Source organism: Bombus pascuorum, chromosome 7, assembly GCF_905332965.1.
Source record: "Bombus pascuorum chromosome 7, iyBomPasc1.1, whole genome shotgun sequence".
Taxonomy (NCBI): Eukaryota; Metazoa; Arthropoda; class Insecta; order Hymenoptera; family Apidae; genus Bombus; species Bombus pascuorum.
The window spans coordinates 5,532,902-5,556,935 of record NC_083494.1 but is presented as its reverse complement, the minus strand read 5'-3'; the positions used below and the strand labels follow the sequence as shown (position 1 = coordinate 5,556,935).

The window sequence follows — 24,034 nt, the reverse complement described above, 5'->3', positions numbered from 1 at the left end:
GTACAATTCTGTTATTAGAAATATATAATTGCCGAATTTAAAGTATACGAGTATGTTAGCAAAATAGCAATGACATTCGTCTGCAATGGGGCTAATACAAATTACGTACATTAAATTACTTTAACTTAAGTTAAATTTAATTTATAATGGTAATAATTTATTACAGTAAAAATAATATTGTACTTATATAAACGTATCTAAATTAATAAAAAGCACTAATTGGAAATTTTATTTACTGTTCTGCAAAATGGACAATATCCGTGTCTTAATAAAGCCAGTTCATAGTCATCCGAATGAAATAACTAAAAAGAATGATAAGCAATTATTACATTTCTTTTAAGTCTATATATCTTATATTTAGTATATGATGTATATCTTAATCTAAAATGTTCCGCAGTATTACAAATTTTTATTATTTATTTTTATTTGACTATAAAAACATGTGTAACTTAATTTATATAAATTTATCATATATACATACATAACATGAATATAATAAATATACATAACATTAAATTTCACATACCTTTAAACAAGACTTACAAAATGTAATTTGTAAATCAGGTAAGAGATTTTTAAAATACTTTGTTTTAAATGGTTTTGGCCATTTAATAATTAATACTGTACATGGATCCATATTTTTTAAGACATTTCTTCCCACAATTATAGTAGAAGAACTAGATTTTTCCTAAAATGAGTAATTGACTAAATTAAATCTCTTTTACTTATATTTTATAATTATATCTTATAATTATATTTCTTTTATGTATTTATATAATTATAACATTTGTAAATATGTTATTAAATGTTAAAAATATTATACAACATCACAGTATTATTCATTTTAATTTTATTAATTGTCCCTTAAGTTGTAAAATTATATATTAATTACTGTTACATATATATTTAAAAATACCTCGTATTTCATTAACCGTGCTGTAAAAAGATCAATTTCAGAGGTGACAGAAAATTGATTTGTAGTTGTAATATCATCGGATGGTAATGAGTTATTTATTAATTTTTCTGCTTCTTCATCAGAAATATTTTCTTCTAGTTCAAATTCGACCAATGGTAAAATTTCTGCAATTTTTGCATATATATACACACATATTACAATCTTTTTATAGTTTTAATAATTACTGTAAATAGTATAAAAATATTGTAAACCAAATCTTTTCTTGGCTATCAAGTTGAAATGAAGAAATATATTATTATATTAACTATTGTAATTATAATACTGCTAATATAATATATACAATATGATACAATATAACATGTCACTATTTTTAATATGTTTTAAACATCTTCTGATAAAAAAAGACAATCAAAGAAGCAAATACTATATAATAGTTAATATGCTTAAAATATAAAAATTACAATTTTTATGTTTAAGATTTATATATTTTTGATGAATTATAATTTCGTATTGAATTAAATGAAGTATATCTATAAAAATGTATATTTGGTTTGAAAATGTTTGCAAATGTTATATTTTCTTTAAATACATTGATTTTAATAGTAAATTTATCGTAATGTTATATTTACATTGTTTCATTTATTCTTGTACTTTGAAAGCAAAGCTGGAAAATGATTAAAATTTCTTAAAAGCAGTACTTACCAAACATTACAAAAGAATATTGAAATTTTAGACCACATTGCACACATTGCCCCTGATTATTTGATGGTAACAGGGGATTAAAGGTCGAACATTTATAGCAAAGAGGTAAAAGTTCTTCAGGATCTCTATAAGAAGATGCTCGAGCATTTAAATTTGAAATTTCTAATTGGCTAAGTTGATTTACTGGAATTTTTGTTTTTCGTAATTTCTCAAGTAATTGCATAGTTAGTTTATTAGCATCAAGCAAAGAAGCTTGTTTTAACAATGTGTATATTATGGTGAATCTTGAAACTCCTTCTATTTGAATATTTTCTGTTTTAGTTAGAAGAAATCGCGCAATGTTAAAAAGAGCTTCTGGCATTAATGATGTAAATGGTTCTTCCTAAAAAAAAAATAATTACTTAGTAATATGTATTTAGTATTTTAATGTAACATCAGTGATTTTTTACACATACCCACATACACATTATGAATTCTTAATATTAATTACAGTTATTAATGTATTGTAAAGTGATACATAAATTACTTACTACATATTTATGTACTTCGTGATATGCGTAATAGATTTCAGCCTTTTCATAATATTGGAGAAACATTGTTTGTAATTCATCCACAGTTCTATTAAGATTTAAGCTGATTTGAGAAAGAAGCCAATAAAAGTAAGATGCATCACGAAATCTTTTTTCAGTAACTGCATTTCTAGCCAACATTATTAAAACCATCACAGATTCATCTGATTGTCCAGCTATTTGAAATGCTGCAGAATTTAATGAATGTTTTAATATATCATCAATTTTATTACTATTTCGCATAAATTTAATACGAACAAATCGTGAATTATTTTCTTTTTAAATTTCAAGTTTTCTTTGTATATTCCAATTACATTTTATTCGAATAAAGAATTTTGAGTAAAATTACCCTTTTGTGCTTCAGAAAAATGGCCAGTTTCTGCCAACCATCTAGCATATGGTCCATATATTCTACTTTTCAGTTTAGGATTTCTCTCAGCTAATTCAAATGCTTCTGGCCAAGCTTGAGCTTCTACTAAAACATCCGCTACATCAGGATCATCTCCTAAGCGATTAAAAATTTCTGCTGCACCATGAGTTGCACCCAACTTTTTTAATTTTCTAGCAATTACAGTTAAATTGTCTCTATCTGCTTTATCAAGTTGTCTGCCAACTTTAATTAACATGTCAATCCAGCCATACTCTGCGATTATATTTATGGCGCGATCAACATCTCCAGCAGAAAGAAACATTTCTGCTGCAGCACGAGGTTCTCCAAGACTTTTAGCCCATTCTGCTCGTTTACGAAGTAGAATTGTACGATCCTGGAACAAAATTTTTATTCTTATTATTTCCGATTTTAATATAAATGTCATTGTAACATATATAACATCCTGTAATGTATTATCACAAAGCATTACATAATGTAATGTAATGTCATATCTTTAATAAAATTTATACCTGTGTGTATACCATTTTTGTCATTTATGTATAGTTTGTAACTATATTTTGCATTATATTAAGATAAAAATATGAATTTATTCAAAAATCCAAACATAAAATATTTATCTTTGTAAACAATATACATATATATCATTTTTAATCCTTAACACGTTGACTGCCACGACACCCATATTCGGGTGTCAGCAAAGTTTCTGGTCAGGCCGCGTAACCCATGTTCGGGTGTCGCTTATTTGACTACTTGCGAAGAATCGTCATAGGTATTTGAAAAGATATTTCATAATAATAAAACTGTTGAATTGTTATAAGAGTAATACGAAAATAGTTTATTAAAAAAATTATTTAGAATGTAAAACTTTAAAGTATTCTATACATAGCTGAAGTTGGACAATTTGGACAATAAGTTGCTGTTTTCTTTAAATTTTTTGTGTCTTTGTTCGGTCCATTTGATGTCTTTTATTTGCATAACATATTTTATTTGTATGCGCGTCTAATGCTTCTTCCGGAATCATTTTTCCGAACGGCGATATTATGCTAACTCCATCGAAGACAAGAACTTTTTGTATTTTTGGACAACCCTAATAATTTTGCAGCTAATAACTCTCTAAATATTCTAATATTTATATCCTTCCTTGTTACAATTTTGTAAACCGTCAAAGCGTTTTTGACAGAAATTTCCAGAAGGAGTTGGACGCCAAGTTTTCTGTACCATTTGATTCCTTTTCTAATGTTAGTGGCATAAGAAACCATTTGGTCGGAATAATCTATACTACACTTTCCTTCATTATATTCAACAACAGCTAGTGGTTTGAATATCGCGAACAAACGAAACGAGAGATTATTGTTGAGACCACCACTTGAGCGACTCGCATTACTAAAATATCGATGGGAGTATCTAATAGATAACGCTTGGTACTGCGGCACGCGTGGCCTGACGGAGATTTCTTTGAAAACACGCGTGGCAGTCAACGGGTTAATGATTAAGATACGCGCTAAATTTTTTATAAAATTAGACAATGGTCATGAAATTACATGGTAATAATGACATAGAATACCCTGTATAAAACTAATATAAAAATTTAAATAAAACACATTACTAAATGATTTCTTCACTAACCTGATTATTTCCATTAACAATAAATTCTTGTGCAATATCAAACATACGTAGATCGGAGTACATAGTTAATGCATATTGTTGTAAACCAGCTTTTTGGAAAAGTTTTGCAGCATCTTTCAGTTTTCCCATAGCAGCTGCAGCAGTAGCCATGCATGCTTCTCTTCCCCATTCTCCAGATTTAAGTTTTTCTTCCACTTCAGATAAAACTTCTATATATTTTAAATTTTTTATTCTAGCGAAGGAAGAGTATGCAATATTTAATTCCAAATTTTCTAAAGCCGCTGTTCCTAAAGCAAACCAGTCAGAATCTGCTACTCCAAGACATGCCATGTTGTAAGCATTAGAAAAAAGACCAATATCAATATATTGATACATAAACAATGATAAGGGTACCTATATACAGACAATAATATTTTAGTTATCATCATTTATGTTATCATAAATTATGTTATATTACATGCATGCAACTATTATTTCCAAAACTTAGCATTTTATGACTTAAATTTCATTACTTAATAACATATTTGTTGTATATATACTAAAGAACAAATTTACCTCTAACGTGACAATAGAAGAACCATTTAAACAATACACTTTTGATTCATTGTGACCCATGACAAGTCCCGAAAATTTTTGTCTATATTCCGCAAAATCGCCTACTTTAATTGCTAAATATTCTCCACTAGAAAAACACATTATATCTTCAAAACTATTATTAAATGTCACACTATTTACATTTTGAAATTCTTGCAGTTTTTCCTCTGTATATAAATCAAATACTGAAAGGACTCCATGATCACTAACAACAGCAATCTTTTCCTTTAATGAACTGATGTCGAGGCATCTTACAGAACCCTCAATTTTTATTATATATGCTGGGAAAGGATTATCTAAATATATTTTCACTACATAGCCAGTATTTAAACCTAAAAGACATGAAAATAAGAGTTCATTATAGATTTTATTTTTATTTTGTTAACCAAAAGTAATAAACAAATCATTAGTGCTAAATATTAATACAAAAAAAAAATAACTAAATTGTCATTAATATATGACTAAGTTTATGCAAACTAGCTGATTCTCAATAAATTAATGATTTCAATAAAACTATATAATTAATATTATTATAATTATATTAAATATTATATTAAATAATTCATCTTTTGTTAAATTTTCATTTTTTCTTATCTCTTACAAAGATATTTTATTTGAACGCACAAATTTTGTAATACGAACCTATAATAAGGCATTCTTGTCCAATTGGTCCGCCAACAACTTTTATATAAGTTATAAGTCCATCAAGTATCCATTCTCTTTCTATTGTACCATTGAAAGATAGACTTTGTAATTGTCTTTCTGTACATAAAATTAAGTTGTTCGTAGTGACAACAAGTAAATTACAATTTAATGTTTGATTTAATTTTTCATATATTCGATAATGCATTCCATCATTGGAATTTGATGGTTCATAAATTATTACACGTTCCGATAATTGAACTGCTAATCTGTTTCTATACACAGCAATACGATATATCTAAAAATAAAATAAGAAATTTTATATAATTTATCTTATTTATCAGTATTTTTAGTACACTATTTCAATTTAAAAATTAAAGAACGAATTTGTACCTAAAATTATATTTATTATCAAAATATTTCGTATGCTTACCAAATCTTTGCACTTAATGCGAACTTTTTGATTAGTAATTAAATTTTGTATTATTACATCAGTCATATTTTCTCTATATGCATATCTATCTCCATATAATCCATGTATAACATCCCAAGATAACTGCAAATATGTTATTGTACCATCTTGACAACCTAATGCCTAAACAAAAAGACAAATAGATCCTTTTTAAGTAATTCTACAGTGTATTAATTATAAGTATTGAAGTAAATATTAAAATAAATTATAAGTTTAAAGAAATAAAAATTATAAAATTAAAGACTGAATAAAAAATGAAAAATTTTAATTCATACAACATGTGTAGAACTTGGATGTACAGCACAACTCCAAACCCAAGAGGAAAATGTACCACCAATGTTAATCAATTGTATCCCATCATATGTCATTAATAAACACTGTCTATTACTTCCAGAAATTAAAATATATTGATCTCCTGCAAAATTACACATTTTAAGTGGCATAAAATTGAGTTGTCTATCTTTCCCCAATGATTTTCCTGAAATTGAATAAAACGATAGCGTTCCATTCCATTCTGCAATACAGAGAACTTCTGCTAAATCTTCCCTATGGATAATAAAAGAACTCATTACTAAAATTTGTTATTTGCTAATCCTTTACAGAAAATCTATGAAATATTTAATATATGACGTTACGAACACCTTGACTGCCACGTTGGTCATATATGACCAGCCACTGGTTCTCCTATGACGCCACGGTGGTCATTGGTAACCAGAGCGCTTCAACTTCTTACAATTATAAAAATAGAATGAAAATTGACAGTTAGGGCATTTTGAATATAATCGATAAATAGAAGATATTTTGAAATAAAAAGTGTCCCATTGAACAATTAAACATTTTTATTAGAACATCAATAAAAAACAGATGAGAACAAATCTTGCATCTAACAGTGCACTGTGTTAAAACACTTTAAACATAAATGTGGCTTATCAATACAATTTAGACAATAGGTGGTCACCTTTTTTCGTCCGATTCTTAGCAAGTTTTGATCCTAACTGTTGAACATTTTTTTTATAGCACTCTCTGCAAAATTTTCGTGCCAGATATGCTTGACCTTCTTTCTTCTGCATTTCGTGTCGCAATCTTTGTCGAATAAGTATATTTGACGGCTCTGGTGAATGGCACTGTGTAAGATGCATTGCGAGTGCTATTCTAAAATCTGATACCTTAATTTTTATTTTTGTTGTGTGTTTATAGAATATCATCGCGTTTGAAATTGATGTATTTAACAATAACTCTAAAGCTAATTTTATATATCACTTGAGGGTTCTTCTATATGGTGTAGAATATGCTATCATTTGATCTGATAAATCTACAGCACATTTTCCTCTGTTATGATCTACTACTACTATTGGTTTATCATAAATATAATTTTTTTTTTACCTCTACCATTTCAGCCGAATGTTTCGTCGAAATCATAAAAACAATCATAATACTGTTTATTAATATCTTCTACATGTTTCAACAATATATTCTGGACGTTTTACTTACAACGAATTAACAAATGCGAATGGTTTGTTGAAATAAACGAAGCTTTGTTATAATATGTCGCTATCAACTGTTACCAAGGCGCCACGGTGGTTACCCGTGACCACCAATAAGATAAACGGTCCATTGGGGAAAAATGTTGTCTTACATCATTAATTTATTATTATTTTGACATTATATGCTTTGAATAATAAAAATACTCCTGTGGCATCCTGAGCGACACGTGTAATTTCGGCGTGGCAGTCAAAGTATTAATATATATACAAGTAATTCTGATTCTTTTTACCATTGACGATTCCACAACAAGCTCCAAATAGGTATTCCATTTTGTCTATCAATTCGTATTTGCTCTTCTCCATTCTAAAATATTAAAATAAATTCAATACAATTTATATGACATTAAACTTTTTAAATGTTTTATATACAATAAATAATAAATAAATAGTTAAAAAATATTTAAATAATAGAATATTTAATACATTTTTATATTAACAATATCATATATATAAAACTATTTACATTGTGTAATGGACATAGATTTTAAACAAAGAAAACAAACTTTATTTCTAATAGAGACATAGCCAGATGCCAAGCCAATAGCTAAATATTGACCATCGTTCGTCCAAGCACAACAATTTACTCTCCCTCTTGATTTATGCTTTACAACTGCTTTCTGTTCTGGAGACCAGAGTGCTATGTCTGACAAAGAACAACTTAAAAGTTGATGTGATACTGGATTGAACTGCATAGCTTGAAGAGCTTCATTATGTCTGAAATATAATATCGTAAACATACACGATATTAATATATGTACCATAAATAACTATTGTTATAAAATTTTAAGACTATTTTACTTTTCATAATATTTTCTATAAAGATATATATTTATACTTAACATTTCTAACAAACTCATATCTTTTCATTTATAGATTTTATTAGTTAGTAATTTATTCAAATACATTAAATCTCTATCTCATAAACTATCTTAATTGTGCTACTTGTAAAACAGAGATAACTTACGAATATTTAAGTACGCCTTCTAATCTTGATGTCCAAATAATAACACTTTTATCAGCACTACCTGATGCAAACTTTTTGCCATCTCTTGCATAACATACACAATAAACTATATCTTTATGCCCTATAAAGTATAAACAGAAATATAACTTATATTTTATTAAATTAGCTCTTTATTTGAATTCATAAGCTTCATTATATACCTTTTAATGGTTGAATTAAAGTACCTTCATTAGTTTCATAAACAAGAACTTGTTGTCCAGCAGCAATAACTAACTGAGTTCCATCTGGATTAAAACATAGATCATATATACTGAAAATAAAATTGCAAAAATATTAGTAACTATTGTTGTAAATAATATAAAATCATCCTCGTGTCACGTAAAACATTTATATTACAAAGTTGGAAATAAGTAAATTATAAAGGACATAAAATTAATCTTATGTAATTATTAATATTAGTAAAAAGATTTTAGTTTCTATGAAGAAAAAAGTCATTAATTTAAAAATTTATATATTATACAACAATAAACAACATTCAAAACATAATAAATTATAAAAATATAATTATTAATATAATTTTTAAAAATATGTAAAATCTTGGATTTATTTAAAATATTAATTAAAGAATTAACGTAAGAATGTAATTACTCCTTATTTTTTACTATTTGAAACAAACTTAAATTATTCCATAGTTATAATCATATATATTGCCAAACATATTACATATTCCTATACTTACCATTGTTCAGATTTATCTTGGACTTTATCAACCCAAGTAGGAGAAGCTTGCATTGTTTATTGTTCTATATACACATAGATACACACAAAAAGTTCTATTTTACACTTAATTTTACGAAATCATTTCCATGATTTTTGTATAAAAGTTTGTTTTCATGGTTTCCATGGAAACAGTTAAGATGGCAGCATTTATGTACACTAATAAAACAAATTCACTTTTAAATTACATAAACAGTAATACTAAGAAATAATTAAAATTGGCATTATGTAATTTGTATGAATATTACTTTATGTTTCCAATGTATTATTACATTTTTTATACTAATTCATTTTTTGGTTAAACTTTACTTTAGGAGAAAAAATTATTGACTGTCTTTTTTACAATTTTGTAATTTTCGACGTATAGAACCCGAAAATACAAGTTTTAAGGCGAAAATGACGAATCCAATGGTTTAAAAGTTAAAACTATATGAAACTGAGTATTTTTAGGATATGCGACGACCACATAAACAGATTTCGACACTTGGTAAGGAAAATCGTCCAAAAATTGAGTTGCGCTCGGTCATGAAAGATCAACATGAACGATCAACAAAGTGTGTTCTTGCGAGATAGACAAAGATGAGTAGAGTGTCTCTGTCTTCATCGGAGCATGCCACGCATGCGCAGAACGAAAATCTTGTCTTTTCTGTTGATCTTTCACAACTAGTCACAACTCAATTTTTTAACTGTTTTCTCTAGACTTCGATATATAAGTGTTGAGACTTACTTATATGTCGTGAGGTATATTGCTCATTACTTTGACTACTTTTACTACGACATATTGTTTCTATCTATAATTTGATTGGTCTACACAGATGAGCATTCAAATATTCTTGATTTGCGTTTATCTCATTCAAAACTATAATGTCTTCGGATCGCTTCTATCAACGATGCCTTTAAATCAATTCTGTTGTGACGACAAAAACATCGCCAAAAAAATTTGCATAAGCGATCGGCAAATTCATTGTCATGGAAACAATCTCCCCCTCATCCAGTGTTTTACCAATCGCCAATTGGATTCTTCAATGCTATCATTACTAGCTGTAGTTAAATTTGTCAAAAGTTAGTTTGTACTAACATAACTGACAGTAAAATAAATATTAAATACTAATCATTTTCGAATTTAAACCTAATACAGATAAAACTCAATTCCATTTATCTACAAATTTCATGCTTTGATTGGTTGTTTTATGTATGTATCCCTCTGCATAATCTCCAAAACTGTGTATGTGGATTTCATTACCAGTAATTACATTTTCCTTTATTATTAAAATGAATGTTGTTGCTTCATGATTTTGCACTAATATCATCCTATAATTGTTTGTTTGGATGTCTACCATACCCAAAACCCAATGATTTTCAACTCTCTTGCCATAATTATATCTTCTCTTTCCGAATTTTGCTTCGTCAATCTGTTAAATAATATGAAAATAACAATATTTAAATGGAAGCAATACAAAAAAATAGGTTATACAGAAATATGGAAATAAAGAGTACTTATAGAAAAAAATTGCAACTACTAAAAAACAAATTTTTCAAAAGGTAAGAGAAAACTTATACATTAATGTAGTCTAATTCTATGAAAAAGAGTGTCTATAGAATGAAAGTATCTGTAAAGAAATGTTTATGCCAATCATTTAGATAGACAACATAGACAAAAGCCAAAAAACAATTAACTTATGTTTATTGGCACTTATATTTTTCTCTACACAGATAACAATAGACATATCAATGACAACATTTTCTATATTAATGTCTACTTAGAAAGGGAAATTGCTCTTAAATTCTATACTATCTACTTTTCTTACTATTCTTATCGCTATGTAGAACATTTTTTTAAAAACGCAAAATTTTTCAACTTTGGCACTTATAATGTTTTCTATAAACACTCTTTAAATATCGAACTGTTACATAAGGTATCAGAACAGTAATCGGAGGCCTAAATTCCGAAATTCCCCATAATTTCGATTTCTTTGCCTATATGTTTAAAAAGTGGTCCACTATTATCTCCCGACAGCAGCGAAACCACGCGGCAATTGTTACGGTTGACAGTAGCGCACAATCATTGCCTAAGGTGAATCGCACAGTTCATGCGCGTTATTCTCATATGAGATATCTCACACAAAGCAGTACATTAATCTAAAACAAATAAAATAACTTTTTTAAATAATTTGAATAATGCGTTAAAATTAGGCAAATAAATTAAAAACTTACTTAATTGCTTTATTTAAAGGCAGACGAACTTCATCAAAAAATAAATTAATCCTGCATACTATCTACATTTCCCACAACCGATAGAACATCGAAGTCGACCAATTCTGTGCTCTGTTCCTTCATATAACTTTATCGATTTTCGATGAACATCGTAGTTCTTATTTACTCGTAAGAGCCTGTGCTCACGGACTTATTATTAATAGCCGCTTCCTTTGAAGCGGGTAAATTAGCTAAATTCCATTTTTTAAAAGAAATGTAGTCGTACAACAAAGTATACAAAAAAAAAAAAAAAAGAAAAAGAATAAAAAGTAAAATGAAAAGAAGCTGAAAAAGAAGCGATGAAAAAGAAAATAAAACGAACAAGAACGTAGTTGTGAAAGAAAACAGAAGTGTATACTTCGAACCACGATCATATAAACAGTTCTCGACGCTCATATACTGGAGCCTAGAGAAAACCATTCGACGATTGAGTCGTGAAAAATCAACATGAAACTTCCTGTGATAGGGACAAGATTTAATGACCGGAAAACGTTTCTCAAGTGTTCTCAAATAAGGCGCTTCAATTAATTTTTTAGGTTTTGTCATGCAGTGCAACCTTATGTCTGTACTGGCAAGCCGAACTACAACTGAACTTTATTATCTAATCTACATTTTTTTTAACAAAATTTTTCTACATCACAATGTGAAATAGTGTATGTTTACTTCAAATAGATTGCAAAATGTTATATGTGAAATATAGTTTAGCTCATATTTTTTATCTTCAGTGGTAAGGACGACGAAGATGGCATTAAATGCAAAACTTTAACAAATCGATCTTAGCGCTATAACTAACGGCCGATTTATAAAGCACATTTCTCAACATTAAAAGCCGTACCTCCACTACGTATTTTCTAGCCTGTGTATGCAATCGTGCTTTCGGTATACATACATAATAGACCCTATACTCTATGCTATAGGGTATACTTGTTTACATGACCGTGAATTACAGTATTTACTTTTAAGTTTATATTAATTCAAGCAATATTTACATTCATAAAAATGGTAAGCACTATATTTTTTATAAAATAGCTATTAATCACATTTTTAGACTGCGTAATTATCAAACCGAAAAAAGAAATTTTCCCTTTAAGTAATGTTACGGGTAAAAAGAAAATAAATTATAGTACATAATGATTTTTAAATAAGAAATTGCTAAATTACATACATTTTCCTGTATAGGATGTACAAAGGCATTCTGTACATACTCTTGTATTTCGATCTTTAAAGAGAACACATGATATGTTTTTATTAAATCAAGGTACTTTACCACCTGTGGACCCTAACTTGTAAGTATATTTTGTATTTATCATATAAATGGACATTAGAAAATGATAAAAATAATGTTTTATAGACAAAAAATGAAAAAATCTGTAAAAGCAAAAGACTCTTATGGTCCTGTATTGGAACGTGTCAAAACTAACAATATAATGAAAATACAAAATGAAAATGAAAATACAGATCCTCCTCCACCAGGCGGTATTTATAAATATATATGTATTTCTTATATCATAATAATATTTATATATGTTATTTATTTAATAACAATGATATTGTTTGCAGACGAATCTTTTGGAGGAAATAATAATGTTGCAGTTGTTCCTTATAATCCTATACAAAACAATAATATGGTAGTAACAACGCAAACAAATTCAGGAGGAAATTCAGTTAATATGTCATTAATCATACCACAGAAGAAGACACCATCTATGGCAAAACCTAAGTGGCATGCACCATGGAAATTATATAGGGTTATTAGTGGTCATCTTGGTTGGGTAAGGTGTTGTGCTGTTGAACCAGGAAATGAATGGTTTGCAACAGGATCTGCAGATAGAGTGATTAAAGTAAGGTTATTGTTTCGTTTAATATCTGTATTAAATTATATAATATATTGCAATGTCATTTTATACAGTTTTATAAACTGATTTTGGTCATAAATTTTGTAGATCTTAGTAGTCCTTATTTTAATTATATTACTACATACTACTTTTAAAAATTTCAGATATGGGATCTTGCAACTGGTAAATTGAAAGTTTCTTTGACTGGTCATATAAGCAGCGTTCGTGGACTTGCATTTTCTCAAAGACATCCATATTTATTTTCTTGTGGAGAAGATCGGCAAGTAAAGTGTTGGGATCTTGAGTACAACAAGGTTACAACATAGTTTTAATTATATATACTATTACTTTATGTACTCAATAATTAATATTCAGTAGTTTATATTTTACAATTTCTACTGTTTTCACAGGTTATAAGACATTATCATGGACATTTATCAGCTGTATATTCCATGGCATTACATCCTAGTATTGATGTATTAGTAACTGCAGGTAGAGATTCTACTGCAAGAGTATGGGATATGCGAACCAAAGCAAATGTACATACACTTGTTGGTCACACTAACACAGTTGCTAGTGTAATTTGTCAAACAGCTGAACCGCAGGTATCAAAACCAAACAATTCATCAAATAATTTGATATATATATTTAAAAAAATATTTAACTATATATATTTTTACTTCTTTCTTTTACTAGATTGTTACTGGAAGTCATGATTGCACTATACGATTATGGGATTTAGCTGCTGGAAGATCTAGAGCTACTTTAACAAATCACAAGAAAAGTATAAGAGCTGTGACTTTTCATCCATCACTGTATGTGTACTGTATTTCTTTAGATTATTTAGATTTAAATTCCTTTACCTAATTTATATTGTTCATTAGATATATGTTCGCATCAGCATCTCCAGATAATATTAAACAATGGAAATGTCCAGAAGGAAAATTCATTCAGAATTTATCTGGTCATAATGCAATAGTTAATTGTTTAGCTGTTAATGCTGATGGCGTATTAGTTTCTGGAGCAGATAATGGTACTATGCATCTTTGGGACTGGAGAACAGGGTAAATATAATATTTCGTATAAAGATTGTATTTTTTCAACTGATTTTCAGCATTATTTACGATATCTATACGTATATATTTCAAGGTATAATTTCCAACGTTTACAAGCACCCGTTCAACCGGGCTCAATGGATAGTGAAGCTGGAGTATTTAGTATTACATTTGACATGTCTGGTACTCGCATGATTACAACAGAAGCAGATAAAACAATCAAAGTATATAAAGAAGATGATACTGCTGTAAGAAAGCTATCTTTTAAATGTTAATTATGTCAACAATTTCGATAAAAAGACATAATTATTATATTATTTATTATTATTATTATTTTTAGACTGAAGAAACGCATCCTGTAAATTGGAGACCAGATATAATAAAGCGGAGAAAATATTAAGCAAATCTTGAAGCTATCATAGCCTGAACTGTCACTATTCACACTGTTACAGTTAGCACTGACACATTTAACACTGATTCGACTAACACTGTATGAAGCTTCCGGGAAAAAGCTGTGTCCAAAAGGAAAAGAATTTCAACGTTTCGTCAGCATTGCAGTTGACTCTATCAAGATGTTGCTAATACTAATGTGCTTCTGAAAAAACGCTCCTACATCTAGGTCTGAATGTTCCGGAAAGGCGATCAGCATAACAACATTTTTAATTGGTCAGCTGATCAATAAAAGACTGGATATCTTCGTCACATCCTGATCACCTTTCCGGAACAATCAGAACTAAAGATAGACAAGAAATTAAAGAAACACAAAAAAATGTTTTTCCAGACATACACCAGTATCAGTGCGACTCTTTCCCAGAAGCCTCAGTGTTAGAGGAAGCAGTATTAGATGTATCAATGCTAAGTATAACAGCGTGAATAGTAAAATATTAAGCGTTTTTATATGTGTAATATATATTATTAATTTTAAGTTTCTCGTAAATTATAATTTGTAACAAAAATCAGATTGACAGAATATATTGATGTTTTATAATTCTTCATCCAAGTTAAATTCTTCTTTAAGAAAGTTTCCTACTTTCACACGTATTGGTTTTATAAATCCTTCCATGCGTCAATAAATATTCGAAATATCTTTTTCTGTTGACTTTCTTTAGCTTTTTCTTCTATAACCTAACCCTAACCCATCTCAATTCCGTATCATTTCTGCGAACTTCGCCCGTAACATATGTAAATAAAGGCACTTGTATAAATATATTCGTGATAACTGTATTAAGATGTTCTTCTTCTGTTATAAGCTCCATTTTTTCGAGGCATCACATGCAATACATTTTGATAATCTTCGATAGATTATCAAATTAGTAATTATGGCATCAAAGTAACACGTGGAATACCCAAAAATGCCCAGTTTTACATAGTTTTAACTGTTGAACCAATAGATTCTACACTTTAGAACTTATATTTTCTATCTTTGTTTTTACATGTTGAAAATTACAAGATTGCAAAAAAACGTCAGTAATTGTTTGTCCCCTATAGTAAAGTTTAGCCTATTTTTTATTTGATATTTGTTTTCATTATGCAATAATTTAATCAAAATATTTTATAATCACATAAAAAATTGAATACATTATACAAATTAAACTTATATAGTATTCAAAATCGAAAATAAGCTTAAGATATTTATTCGAATTTTTGTGTAATTATCCATTTATTATCATCACAGTGAAAATAATACAAATGTGGCAATCTAGTATCTCAAAAATTTAACTTTTTTTTAAATATTATAAATAAATATTCTATACAATGTAGGTAGTGATTATCTATTGCGTCTTAATTAACAGGAATAAATAATAGTATAGTTTTTCATATTGATAAAATATGATACGCTACTAACAAATTTTTCTTATTATACAGTATACAGTATTCCATAAAATTCTGTAGATAATAATAATAATAATAAGTTACCATAATTATAATTTTTATTATAAAATGAACTACTTACACATATTAGGAATTCATACTATATTAAAACATAAAATGTTCCAAAATATAAACCAAATAGGAAACATTGTGGAAACTGTTACATTATATAACCAGTTCCCATAAATCATTGAATCCATGATACTAAAAACAAATGCTTGCTTTGTAGCACGATATCCTCGAAATAAAATTGAGGGGAGGGAATCAGAAAAAAAATACATGTATGTGTAACACATTATGAATAAACTTGCAATCATAAATGGATGTAGAAAAACCCACATAAAAGAAAGCATTTTGCGTGATCTGCAACATAATTTTATTATAAATTTTAATAATTCTAAATAATATTTCAGTTTTTCTTTAAAAATGTTTTACAATGTAAAAGAATAAGAAACAATAATTTGTAATTAATAATTTTTTTTATTTAGGAAAAACGATTTGTAAATTAAAAAGTTATGTGAACTATAATATTTCAAATATTTTAATATAAATCAAATTGGACAATATGTTTTATTTTATATTTTTAAAACATGATCTAAAAAGAATTTAATCTTCAAAATGTACTTACTTGGTGAGATTTTGTTTTGGTGTTATTGGTAGAACAAATACAAAAGGTACATAAATTACAGCAGTCAGAAGTGCTAAAGAAAAATTATGCATTGCTATGCACATTAATACAGTACCCAACTCTACTAGTGCAATCACACAAACTAAAGCTGCATTTTTATATTTCATTTGTCTAGAAGTAACAATAATTAATTTAAGTATAACTTATTGTGGCATCAGTTAATGAATTAACATGAGAAGTTACCTTCTAGAATAAAATGGCCACATTAATGTTAAGATAGTTATTACAACAAAACCGAAATATATAGAGTCTTCTGTATGAAAATTTACTTTTTTACCAAAATAAGTAAGTGGGAATGGGGATATTGCAATTACAACACCACATATATGGCTCCATAATATTTCTGACATAATAACGCCTATGTCAAATCCATCATCCTATAAAAAAAGTATATGTTATAAGTATATAATATTTGTTATAATTGCAGAAAATATATCAATTTATGGCTTAAGCAAATATTCTATATTTATCAATAATAAATATTAAATTTTCAGCTTATTACTTATTAGTTAAACATGTAAAAAGAAAGTTGAAAAAACAAACCTTTGATTGTTTAATAACGGTGTTTTTATTATCTTCTACAGAAGTGGATACTTGAAGCCTTTGCCAAATAGAAAATGCTTTTACAAATATCCCAGCAATAATTAAGACTAAAGATCTTATATAAAGCCCTAAAATATTTTTTCAATGATAATTATTTATATTTCATTACTAAATATATAAAGACTAACTCTGTATATAATTATATATCATAATGCACTTTTTATTTTCTAAGTTTGTAAATTTTTTAATAACAAAAACAAAACATTGGTTTTCACTCACCAATAGAAATATAAGTATCTGTTGATGGAAGCAGATAAAAAAAATAAGATTGATGAAAACGTTCTAATAAATTATTTAACGATCGTACTATACTTTCTACAATACGACCAATGTGATAAAAATTTCCATTAGAATTTTGTTGACCAGGCTTTTCAAAACCTTCTAAAGTAATCGCTTCAATACCAAACCTATAACGATATTCATTACAGGAAAATTATTAAATGATGAGAAAACCATAATAATTAAAATACGATAATTCTTATTGAAAAGTAAAATAATCAGTATTTCTCACAAGAGAATTTATAAATCTGACCAACCAAATAAGACATAAAACAGGATGGTTTTTGTTTATACATTAATTAATACTATGCATATTAACATCATTAATTTCAGTAATGTTACTTTAATCTGTTATTACAAACGTTTTGAAAAATATGCTAGATAAAAAAAAATACTTTCAGATTTGTAAATGAAATCATATATACAGATATATGTATTATGAATAACAAATTAACAATAAATTTTTCATGATTTTTTATAGTTATTAGATACCTATGGAAAAGTCCATGATTTCCTGTTGGAATTCCAGTAGCTTGACTTGTAATCATCATCAGAAGTGTATTGAAATGATACCACCAATAGTTAAACTTATTTTTATATTTAACATCAAAACGTCTTTGAAATGATTGTCGAATTCCTTCCTTGGCTATCATATTTTGTGCCAAATTAAAAAGATCTAAATTGGGTAATCGACCATTTAATCCTTCTACCTAGAAAAAGGAAACTTTATATGATTCTAGACAAAATGATATTTTTACGAATTTCCTTTAAAGTATGTACAATTTAAGAATAATAATATTTGTAAAATAAATAATAATTACTGCATAAATTGAAACATTTTGGATATTTTCAAGTATTATAAACATTCATTCATTTTTTCATTTCATTTATTTTAATACAGCTGAAATAAAAATTTTAATTTTGTTTAACAAGCAGATGAATGAGAGACAATAAATTTATTCAATGAAACTAACTCTTAATCTTTTTTGCTTTAAAATAAAATACAACATAAATTACTTAAATATTTTTGTACATAAGTTTACACATATTGTTAATGTTCAAGTCTTACAGAATAGAAAAGGATTATTAGGTAATTAAAATTAAATAAAAATGTAAAATTCTACTCTAGAATTTTAGTTAATTAAAATTTAATAAAACAAACATACTTTAACATCAATAGATGTAATCTTCATTGAATGTAATTCCAAATTAATAGCAGTTTGAATGGAGCCAGCACGACCAGGAAGATCTCCAGATATAAGTATACCTTCGTTACCACTAGTAACTCCATGATATGCATCCAACCACGCTTGTATTCCTAATTGTTCATGTTCTGTTATTAGGAATACAATATCCTTTGCCCAGTATTTCTGTTCTATAAATCAATTTTTTAATACATTATTAATAAAATAAAAGTATATAACTAAATAAATACAAGTAATTATATTATATAAGAAATAAACATAATCCTTATATAGAATTACATTTTTATCTTTACACATATTTACTTTAAAACTTCCATTTATTTTCATGTCCTTGTATGATATTTATATACTTCAAAACTATTATCCAAGCCTATTTGTACATAACACAAAGACACTTCTCATTTTATTATAAGACAATACTATCAGAATTATTACAAAACAATTTAATTATATTTTTTGTAAGTACTTACTTCTACAAAATTTAGCAAATGCAAGAAGAAGAGCAATAGAAGGTGCAGTATCCAAATAAATACTGTTAATTGGTCTAAAAGGGACGCTAACTACAATTGCTTCTGTACTAGCTGCTCTTGGAGCTCTCATAATCCCATATATATTTTGGCCTGTAAACTATAAATGTACCAATCTTTATATTTTTACAAAATACCTTCTATATCTTTCAAAATTTTGTCTTTCTTTAATGATAGTATAACTCACTTAATAATTAATTTAAAGAAATATCTGAGGAACTACCTAATAAAAACAAATGATATGTCTTTTCATTTACCTGTTGCTCTTGAAAAGGATATACTAATGTGAAATTATGTGTAAAAACATCCAAATGAAGCTGATTTAATTTAGCAGCTAACCAAGCATATGGCATTACATCGGGATATCGTTTCATTTCATGGATTAAGTGTATATAATACTGTTTTGCTGTTTGCGCCAAGTTACTTTCTTTTGTAACCAATCCTGGCAATAAAGCATTTTCAGAGAAATAGGTATCTACATGTTTAAAAAATACACATATTTAGGACATTTATATGTTAATATTATTATATGTATATATGTTAGATTGATATTATGTATAGTATTTAAAAACATTGAATAATGTATGGAGGATGCAATAAATACTATTACTACTTTGAATTGAAATAATTAATTTACATATAATATAATTCATTAAAATAAATAGAAAAAAACAAAAATAACAGTTTGTTTAAAGTCAGACCTTTATTTTACTTCTTTATATAATATATTCTGTATTTTTAGCTTTTTTTTATTTAAATGCAAAAATCTTTAGGTAAAAACAAAAAATATTTTTAAAAAATGTTCTATTTATATTTATATTATATATAACTCTTACATATATTCTATACTTTATAATATGTTGAAATGCTAAAATATAATCTGCGTTCTATATTGCATATCTTTGTAAGTAAATTGCAGATTTTTATGCACATTCATATTCTTTACAATATAATTAAAAAGGTAGACTCTCAATAGAGAATTGTTTTATCTACCAAGTATTGTAGAAGACATGATACTTTGGGTATTTATATATTTTTTCATTTTATATTCTGTGCAATCTTGTACTTTTAAATTTCCTATAAATATATAAAAATTTGCAGTCCATTTACAACTTTAACAGATGACATAAAATGCTGAATATTGGCATGTTTTTTCTTATTTTAATCAGTATTATATACCTTAAAAATATTTGATCCATTATACAAAATACATTGTATAAATAATATTATAAAATACATGTATTATGTCATTCTGATAATAAACTAAAATAATCTATATATAAATCCTATTTTATTTATGTAGCAAATATAGATAATAAAAATAATATTGATATTTATAATATTAATTACTTATGTTAATATTTTCTATTACATTATTTTTATAACATAACCTAATTTTTTTGATCTAGATAATACAATTTCATACTTACTATCGTTGAATATGGGTAAAGCAAGAAGTAATATCCAAACAATGCCGCTAATGTATAAGAAGAAACAAAGTGGTCGTTCTCGTTTCAATAAAAATTTTATTATTTTTCCAGATCCTGCCGTAGGATCCGTTAATAACCCCATTGTCAGTTCTACCTAGTTCTATTCATTTATGCTGTATTCGAGAAAATGGCTGCATATATCCATGTTAAACTTAATTATTATCGTACTATTTACTTGATAAACTCTGTCATATTATAGTTATGCTATTAAAAATATATATGTGTATATATACAATATCTTAGATATAATTAGTTTTATTTAGTTTTAATTAGAATGATATAAATGATAAATAGATATGAATAAATGCATAAATAAATAAAGTAAATTTTTATAAGCATATTAGTTTAACTTAAGTTATAATACTTAAAATAATTATTTGTAATTTACTTAATCCTTACTTTTTAATAAAATATATATATACTAATCTGAGATTTTTTAAATAAACATTTAATGACATTTAGAAAATAGTTAAAAAAATATATTGCAGAAAGATTTAGTATTATTTTATGTTTGTGATAATATTTTGTATTTGAATAAATGTAAACATAAATAGTTTTTAAAAATTATTCTGAGTATTGCATAATATTGTTGAAATATGTAGATATGTTTTTCATGATTATAATTCCATAGTATTTATAAATATTAGTACAAAAGATTGTACAGAATCTTATATTTTAAAATCAATTAATACAGCAATATATATATGTAATGATAATAGATATACATTATATATTGTAATTTTTATACTATTGCATAAGTTATAGAAAAAATTTTTTCATATTAAACTATTTCAGTAAATGTTTGAATAATTTAATTTGATCATACTTAAATAATAAATATTTAATAGTTTTAAAATATTTATAATTTTTACAAAAATAATATTCATTTGACATAGAATGTACATTTATTATAAGAATTTAGAATGTAACAAATACATTTTTATACCTTACAATGAATACTTATGTACGAAGACAATTTTAATAAAATTTAAATATTTTTAAAATAACAAAAGAAACAAAAAAAAAAGGAAAAAGATATACATAATATAATATATATATATATATATTATATATATATATATATATATATATATATATATATATATATATTTCTTTTATACAGATTTGTTAGAATTATATGGTTCTTTTTAAATAATAATCTTTGGTTTCATTTTATGTATTATAAAAAAGAATGAAACTAGGACAGAATTCCATTAAAAATAGTAAAAATATGTTACACTAGAAAAGGCTCACTGTATATACAATATCATTCATATTTAGATATTAATAAAAGATCGTAATAATTCCTAAAATTCTTTGCAAACAAGAAGCACATTGCTACATATTGTTAGATTCTGATGTTATTAGTGGAAAGTTTTGTGTATCTATAAGTAAATCTTCATTTATATTTGCTTTTTCTTCAGGTTCGAATTCATCTACATCCTCTCCATCAGTTATTACTTGAGGACCGGTAGATTTATATTGGAATGCAGAATGTGATAAATCAACTTCAACAGGAAATAACATTGCAGAGGATAATAAATCTCGTGTATTAGAATAGTATTTTGCTAAACCAGCTGCAAATTTTTGCAATTGCCATACCACATCCTGAACATGTTTATTGTCTAATAATTCGAGTTTTACAAGTACATCCGATCTAAGTTTACCAAATTTTGCACGAGCTTCTTGTCGACATCTTAAGATTAGACGATATTCATAATTGCCTGTTTCCACTCGATAAAAAGGTTCTTGTATTGTTGCGTAACTTTGTTCCTCATCATCCATTTCTTTTATTTTCAAGCAATAAGAAAGATATTCAAATTTTGCATCAGCATATTTGCTTATGGTTAATCGAGTATCTGGAATAGCTTTGTGAAGGTATGTGCCTAAATCATTTAATATAGGTTTCAGATTTTTTAAAATTGTTATTCCATATTTTTCCATTTGTCTATGTTGTTCACCAAATTGTCTGAAAGCTTCACTAGCTCGTGGTTGTGGCTCTCTTACTCCTATCGCAGCAAAGGCATCACCAAATACTAAAATATGCAATATAATGATACTTAAAACAAAATATTATTGTAATATTTATATATATATATAATCTCAAAATTGAATAATTTTTGACACAGTTAAATTTAAAAATGACTTTTGAAATTTGATAATTTATTTAAAAATGTATAACAATACCTTTGTATATTTGTATTAAATCAAAAAAACTATGTAAAGTAGCATTAGCATGGGAAACTAAACCTCTATACAAATTTTCTGTGTGCTGCAATGCCATTAAACGTTGTACAAGTGCATCGTTACAAAGAATGGCACGCGATAATCCAAGTGCATCTGCTGTTGCACTTCCCATTCCTTCAATTAATCTATGTTTTACCTAAAATTAATTTAAGGATTAAAATAATGTAATCATTTACAATAAATATATAAGTTTAGACAATAAATACCTTTTTCAAAGCTATATCAAGAGTACGACCTTGTTTAGGATCGGCATGTAATTTATTATAATTAATACTGACTTGAGAATCACAAGATTGTATCATTTTTGCAACTTCTACTTTTGTCTTTCCTTTAACTGATACTCCATTTACTGCTACAAGTTCATCTCCTGATTGTAAAGTACCATCTATAGCTGCAGGTGAATAGTCAAAAATTTGTACAATATACAAGCAGGGGCATAATGGTGCTCCACCTCCAATACTTATGCCGATAAGATTACTGCTATCTTTTTGTATTACAATATTGCCAGAAGTTATGGTCATACCCCTGTATAAATTAATGAAACAAAAGAATACATGAATATATTGTTTCACATAAAATACTTGTATAATACTTATTTGATACAATTGACTTCCATACTCATATTCTTAGCATGAAATAAGTTATAAACATATTTATTATAATAACAACAATAATAATAAATTAATAAGACTTCTTATATAAATGCATATAAATATAAAGTATGCTGTACATTAACATAAAACTATCTATTAGATTATTGTTTATAATATTTTTTAACAGCTA

At 26.7% G+C, this 24,034-nt stretch overlaps 5 protein-coding genes across 13 annotated transcripts in view; 2 read left to right on the top strand and 3 right to left on the bottom strand.

Annotated features, from left to right (window-relative positions):
* The window catches only part of LOC132909251 (PRKCA-binding protein-like), a 37,755-nt gene that overhangs the window by 1,601 nt on the left and 12,120 nt on the right, over nt 1-24,034 (top strand). The gene's annotated exons all lie outside the window — the stretch shown is intronic.
* On the bottom strand, nt 120-10,516 carry LOC132909231 (intraflagellar transport protein 122 homolog). Of its 3 annotated transcripts, XM_060963925.1 has the most exons (16): nt 9,160-10,516; nt 8,621-8,730; nt 8,421-8,541; nt 7,960-8,170; nt 7,687-7,760; nt 6,188-6,458; nt 5,874-6,035; nt 5,441-5,738; nt 4,760-5,130; nt 4,205-4,597; nt 2,537-2,951; nt 2,149-2,375; nt 1,619-2,000; nt 917-1,080; nt 527-688; nt 120-302 (listed from the first exon to the last, which is right to left on the bottom strand). In XM_060963925.1, the coding sequence occupies exons 1-16, from the start codon at nt 9,210-9,212 to the stop codon at nt 216-218; spliced, it is 3,501 nt and encodes a 1,166-aa protein (XP_060819908.1). In that variant the 5' UTR covers nt 9,213-10,516; the 3' UTR covers nt 120-215. The 3 variants fall into 3 exon arrangements, with proteins under 3 accessions (XP_060819908.1, XP_060819909.1, XP_060819910.1); XM_060963926.1 differs by lacking the exons at nt 8,421-8,541; nt 8,621-8,730; nt 9,160-10,516 and having other exon boundaries at nt 6,188-6,390; nt 7,960-8,108; XM_060963927.1 differs by lacking the exons at nt 8,421-8,541; nt 8,621-8,730; nt 9,160-10,516 and having other exon boundaries at nt 6,188-6,390; nt 7,920-8,048.
* Nucleotides 12,180-15,335, top strand: LOC132909250 (pleiotropic regulator 1). Of its 2 annotated transcripts, none has more exons than XM_060963972.1 (10): nt 12,180-12,452; nt 12,630-12,736; nt 12,802-12,944; nt 13,011-13,291; nt 13,450-13,599; nt 13,696-13,890; nt 13,982-14,100; nt 14,170-14,349; nt 14,435-14,588; nt 14,681-15,335. In XM_060963972.1, exons 1-10 carry the CDS (start codon nt 12,450-12,452, stop codon nt 14,738-14,740), a joined length of 1,392 nt encoding a protein of 463 aa, XP_060819955.1. In that variant the 5' UTR covers nt 12,180-12,449; the 3' UTR covers nt 14,741-15,335. The 2 variants fall into 2 exon arrangements, with proteins under 2 accessions (XP_060819955.1, XP_060819956.1); XM_060963973.1 differs by having other exon boundaries at nt 12,182-12,452; nt 12,802-12,926.
* On the bottom strand, nt 16,170-21,193 carry LOC132909238 (glycosylphosphatidylinositol anchor attachment 1 protein). Its single transcript, XM_060963941.1, has 10 exons — nt 20,945-21,193; nt 19,772-19,989; nt 19,458-19,614; nt 18,949-19,157; nt 18,275-18,492; nt 17,723-17,910; nt 17,444-17,571; nt 17,084-17,277; nt 16,841-17,011; nt 16,170-16,575 (listed from the first exon to the last, which is right to left on the bottom strand). Exons 1-10 carry the CDS (start codon nt 21,084-21,086, stop codon nt 16,308-16,310), a joined length of 1,893 nt encoding a protein of 630 aa, XP_060819924.1. The 5' UTR covers nt 21,087-21,193; the 3' UTR covers nt 16,170-16,307.
* The window catches only part of LOC132909248 (PRKCA-binding protein-like), a 69,132-nt gene continuing 67,358 nt past the window's right edge, over nt 22,261-24,034 (bottom strand). For all 6 annotated transcript variants that reach the window (XM_060963966.1, XM_060963970.1, XM_060963965.1 and 3 more), the window contains 3 exons: nt 23,458-23,776; nt 23,192-23,387; nt 22,261-23,040 (listed from right to left, as the gene is read on the bottom strand). In XM_060963966.1, coding sequence (XP_060819949.1) covers nt 22,343-23,040; nt 23,192-23,387; nt 23,458-23,776 — 1,213 coding nt within the window. In that variant the 3' untranslated portion in view covers nt 22,261-22,342. The remainder of the gene's footprint in view (nt 23,041-23,191; nt 23,388-23,457; nt 23,777-24,034) is intronic.

What these genes read in the sequence shown, in the direction of transcription:
- LOC132909231 (XM_060963925.1), bottom strand. Translation starts at nt 9,212, where the DNA reads ATGCAAGCTTCTCCTACTTGGGTTGATAAAGTCCAAGATAAATCTGAA. An exon ending in CTTCTATTGTCACGTTAGAG is followed by an intron (nt 4,598 to 4,759) that starts GTAAATTTGTTC and finishes GTCTGTATATAG; the next exon opens with GTACCCTTATCATTGTTTAT. An exon ending in TTTTTCTGAAGCACAAAAGG is followed by an intron (nt 2,376 to 2,536) that starts GTAATTTTACTC and finishes TAAATTCTGCAG; the next exon opens with CATTTCAAATAGCTGGACAA.
- LOC132909250 (XM_060963972.1), top strand. An exon ending in CCACCTGTGGACCCTAACTT is followed by an intron (nt 12,737 to 12,801) that starts GTAAGTATATTT and finishes AATGTTTTATAG; the next exon opens with ACAAAAAATGAAAAAATCTG. An exon ending in GGGATCTTGAGTACAACAAG is followed by an intron (nt 13,600 to 13,695) that starts GTTACAACATAG and finishes CTGTTTTCACAG; the next exon opens with GTTATAAGACATTATCATGG.
- LOC132909238 (XM_060963941.1), bottom strand. Translation starts at nt 21,086, where the DNA reads ATGGGGTTATTAACGGATCCTACGGCAGGATCTGGAAAAATAATAAAA. An exon ending in AATCATGGACTTTTCCATAG is followed by an intron (nt 17,911 to 18,274) that starts GTATCTAATAAC and finishes ATATCGTTATAG; the next exon opens with GTTTGGTATTGAAGCGATTA. An exon ending in CCGTTATTAAACAATCAAAG is followed by an intron (nt 17,278 to 17,443) that starts GTTTGTTTTTTC and finishes CTTTTTTTATAG; the next exon opens with GATGATGGATTTGACATAGG.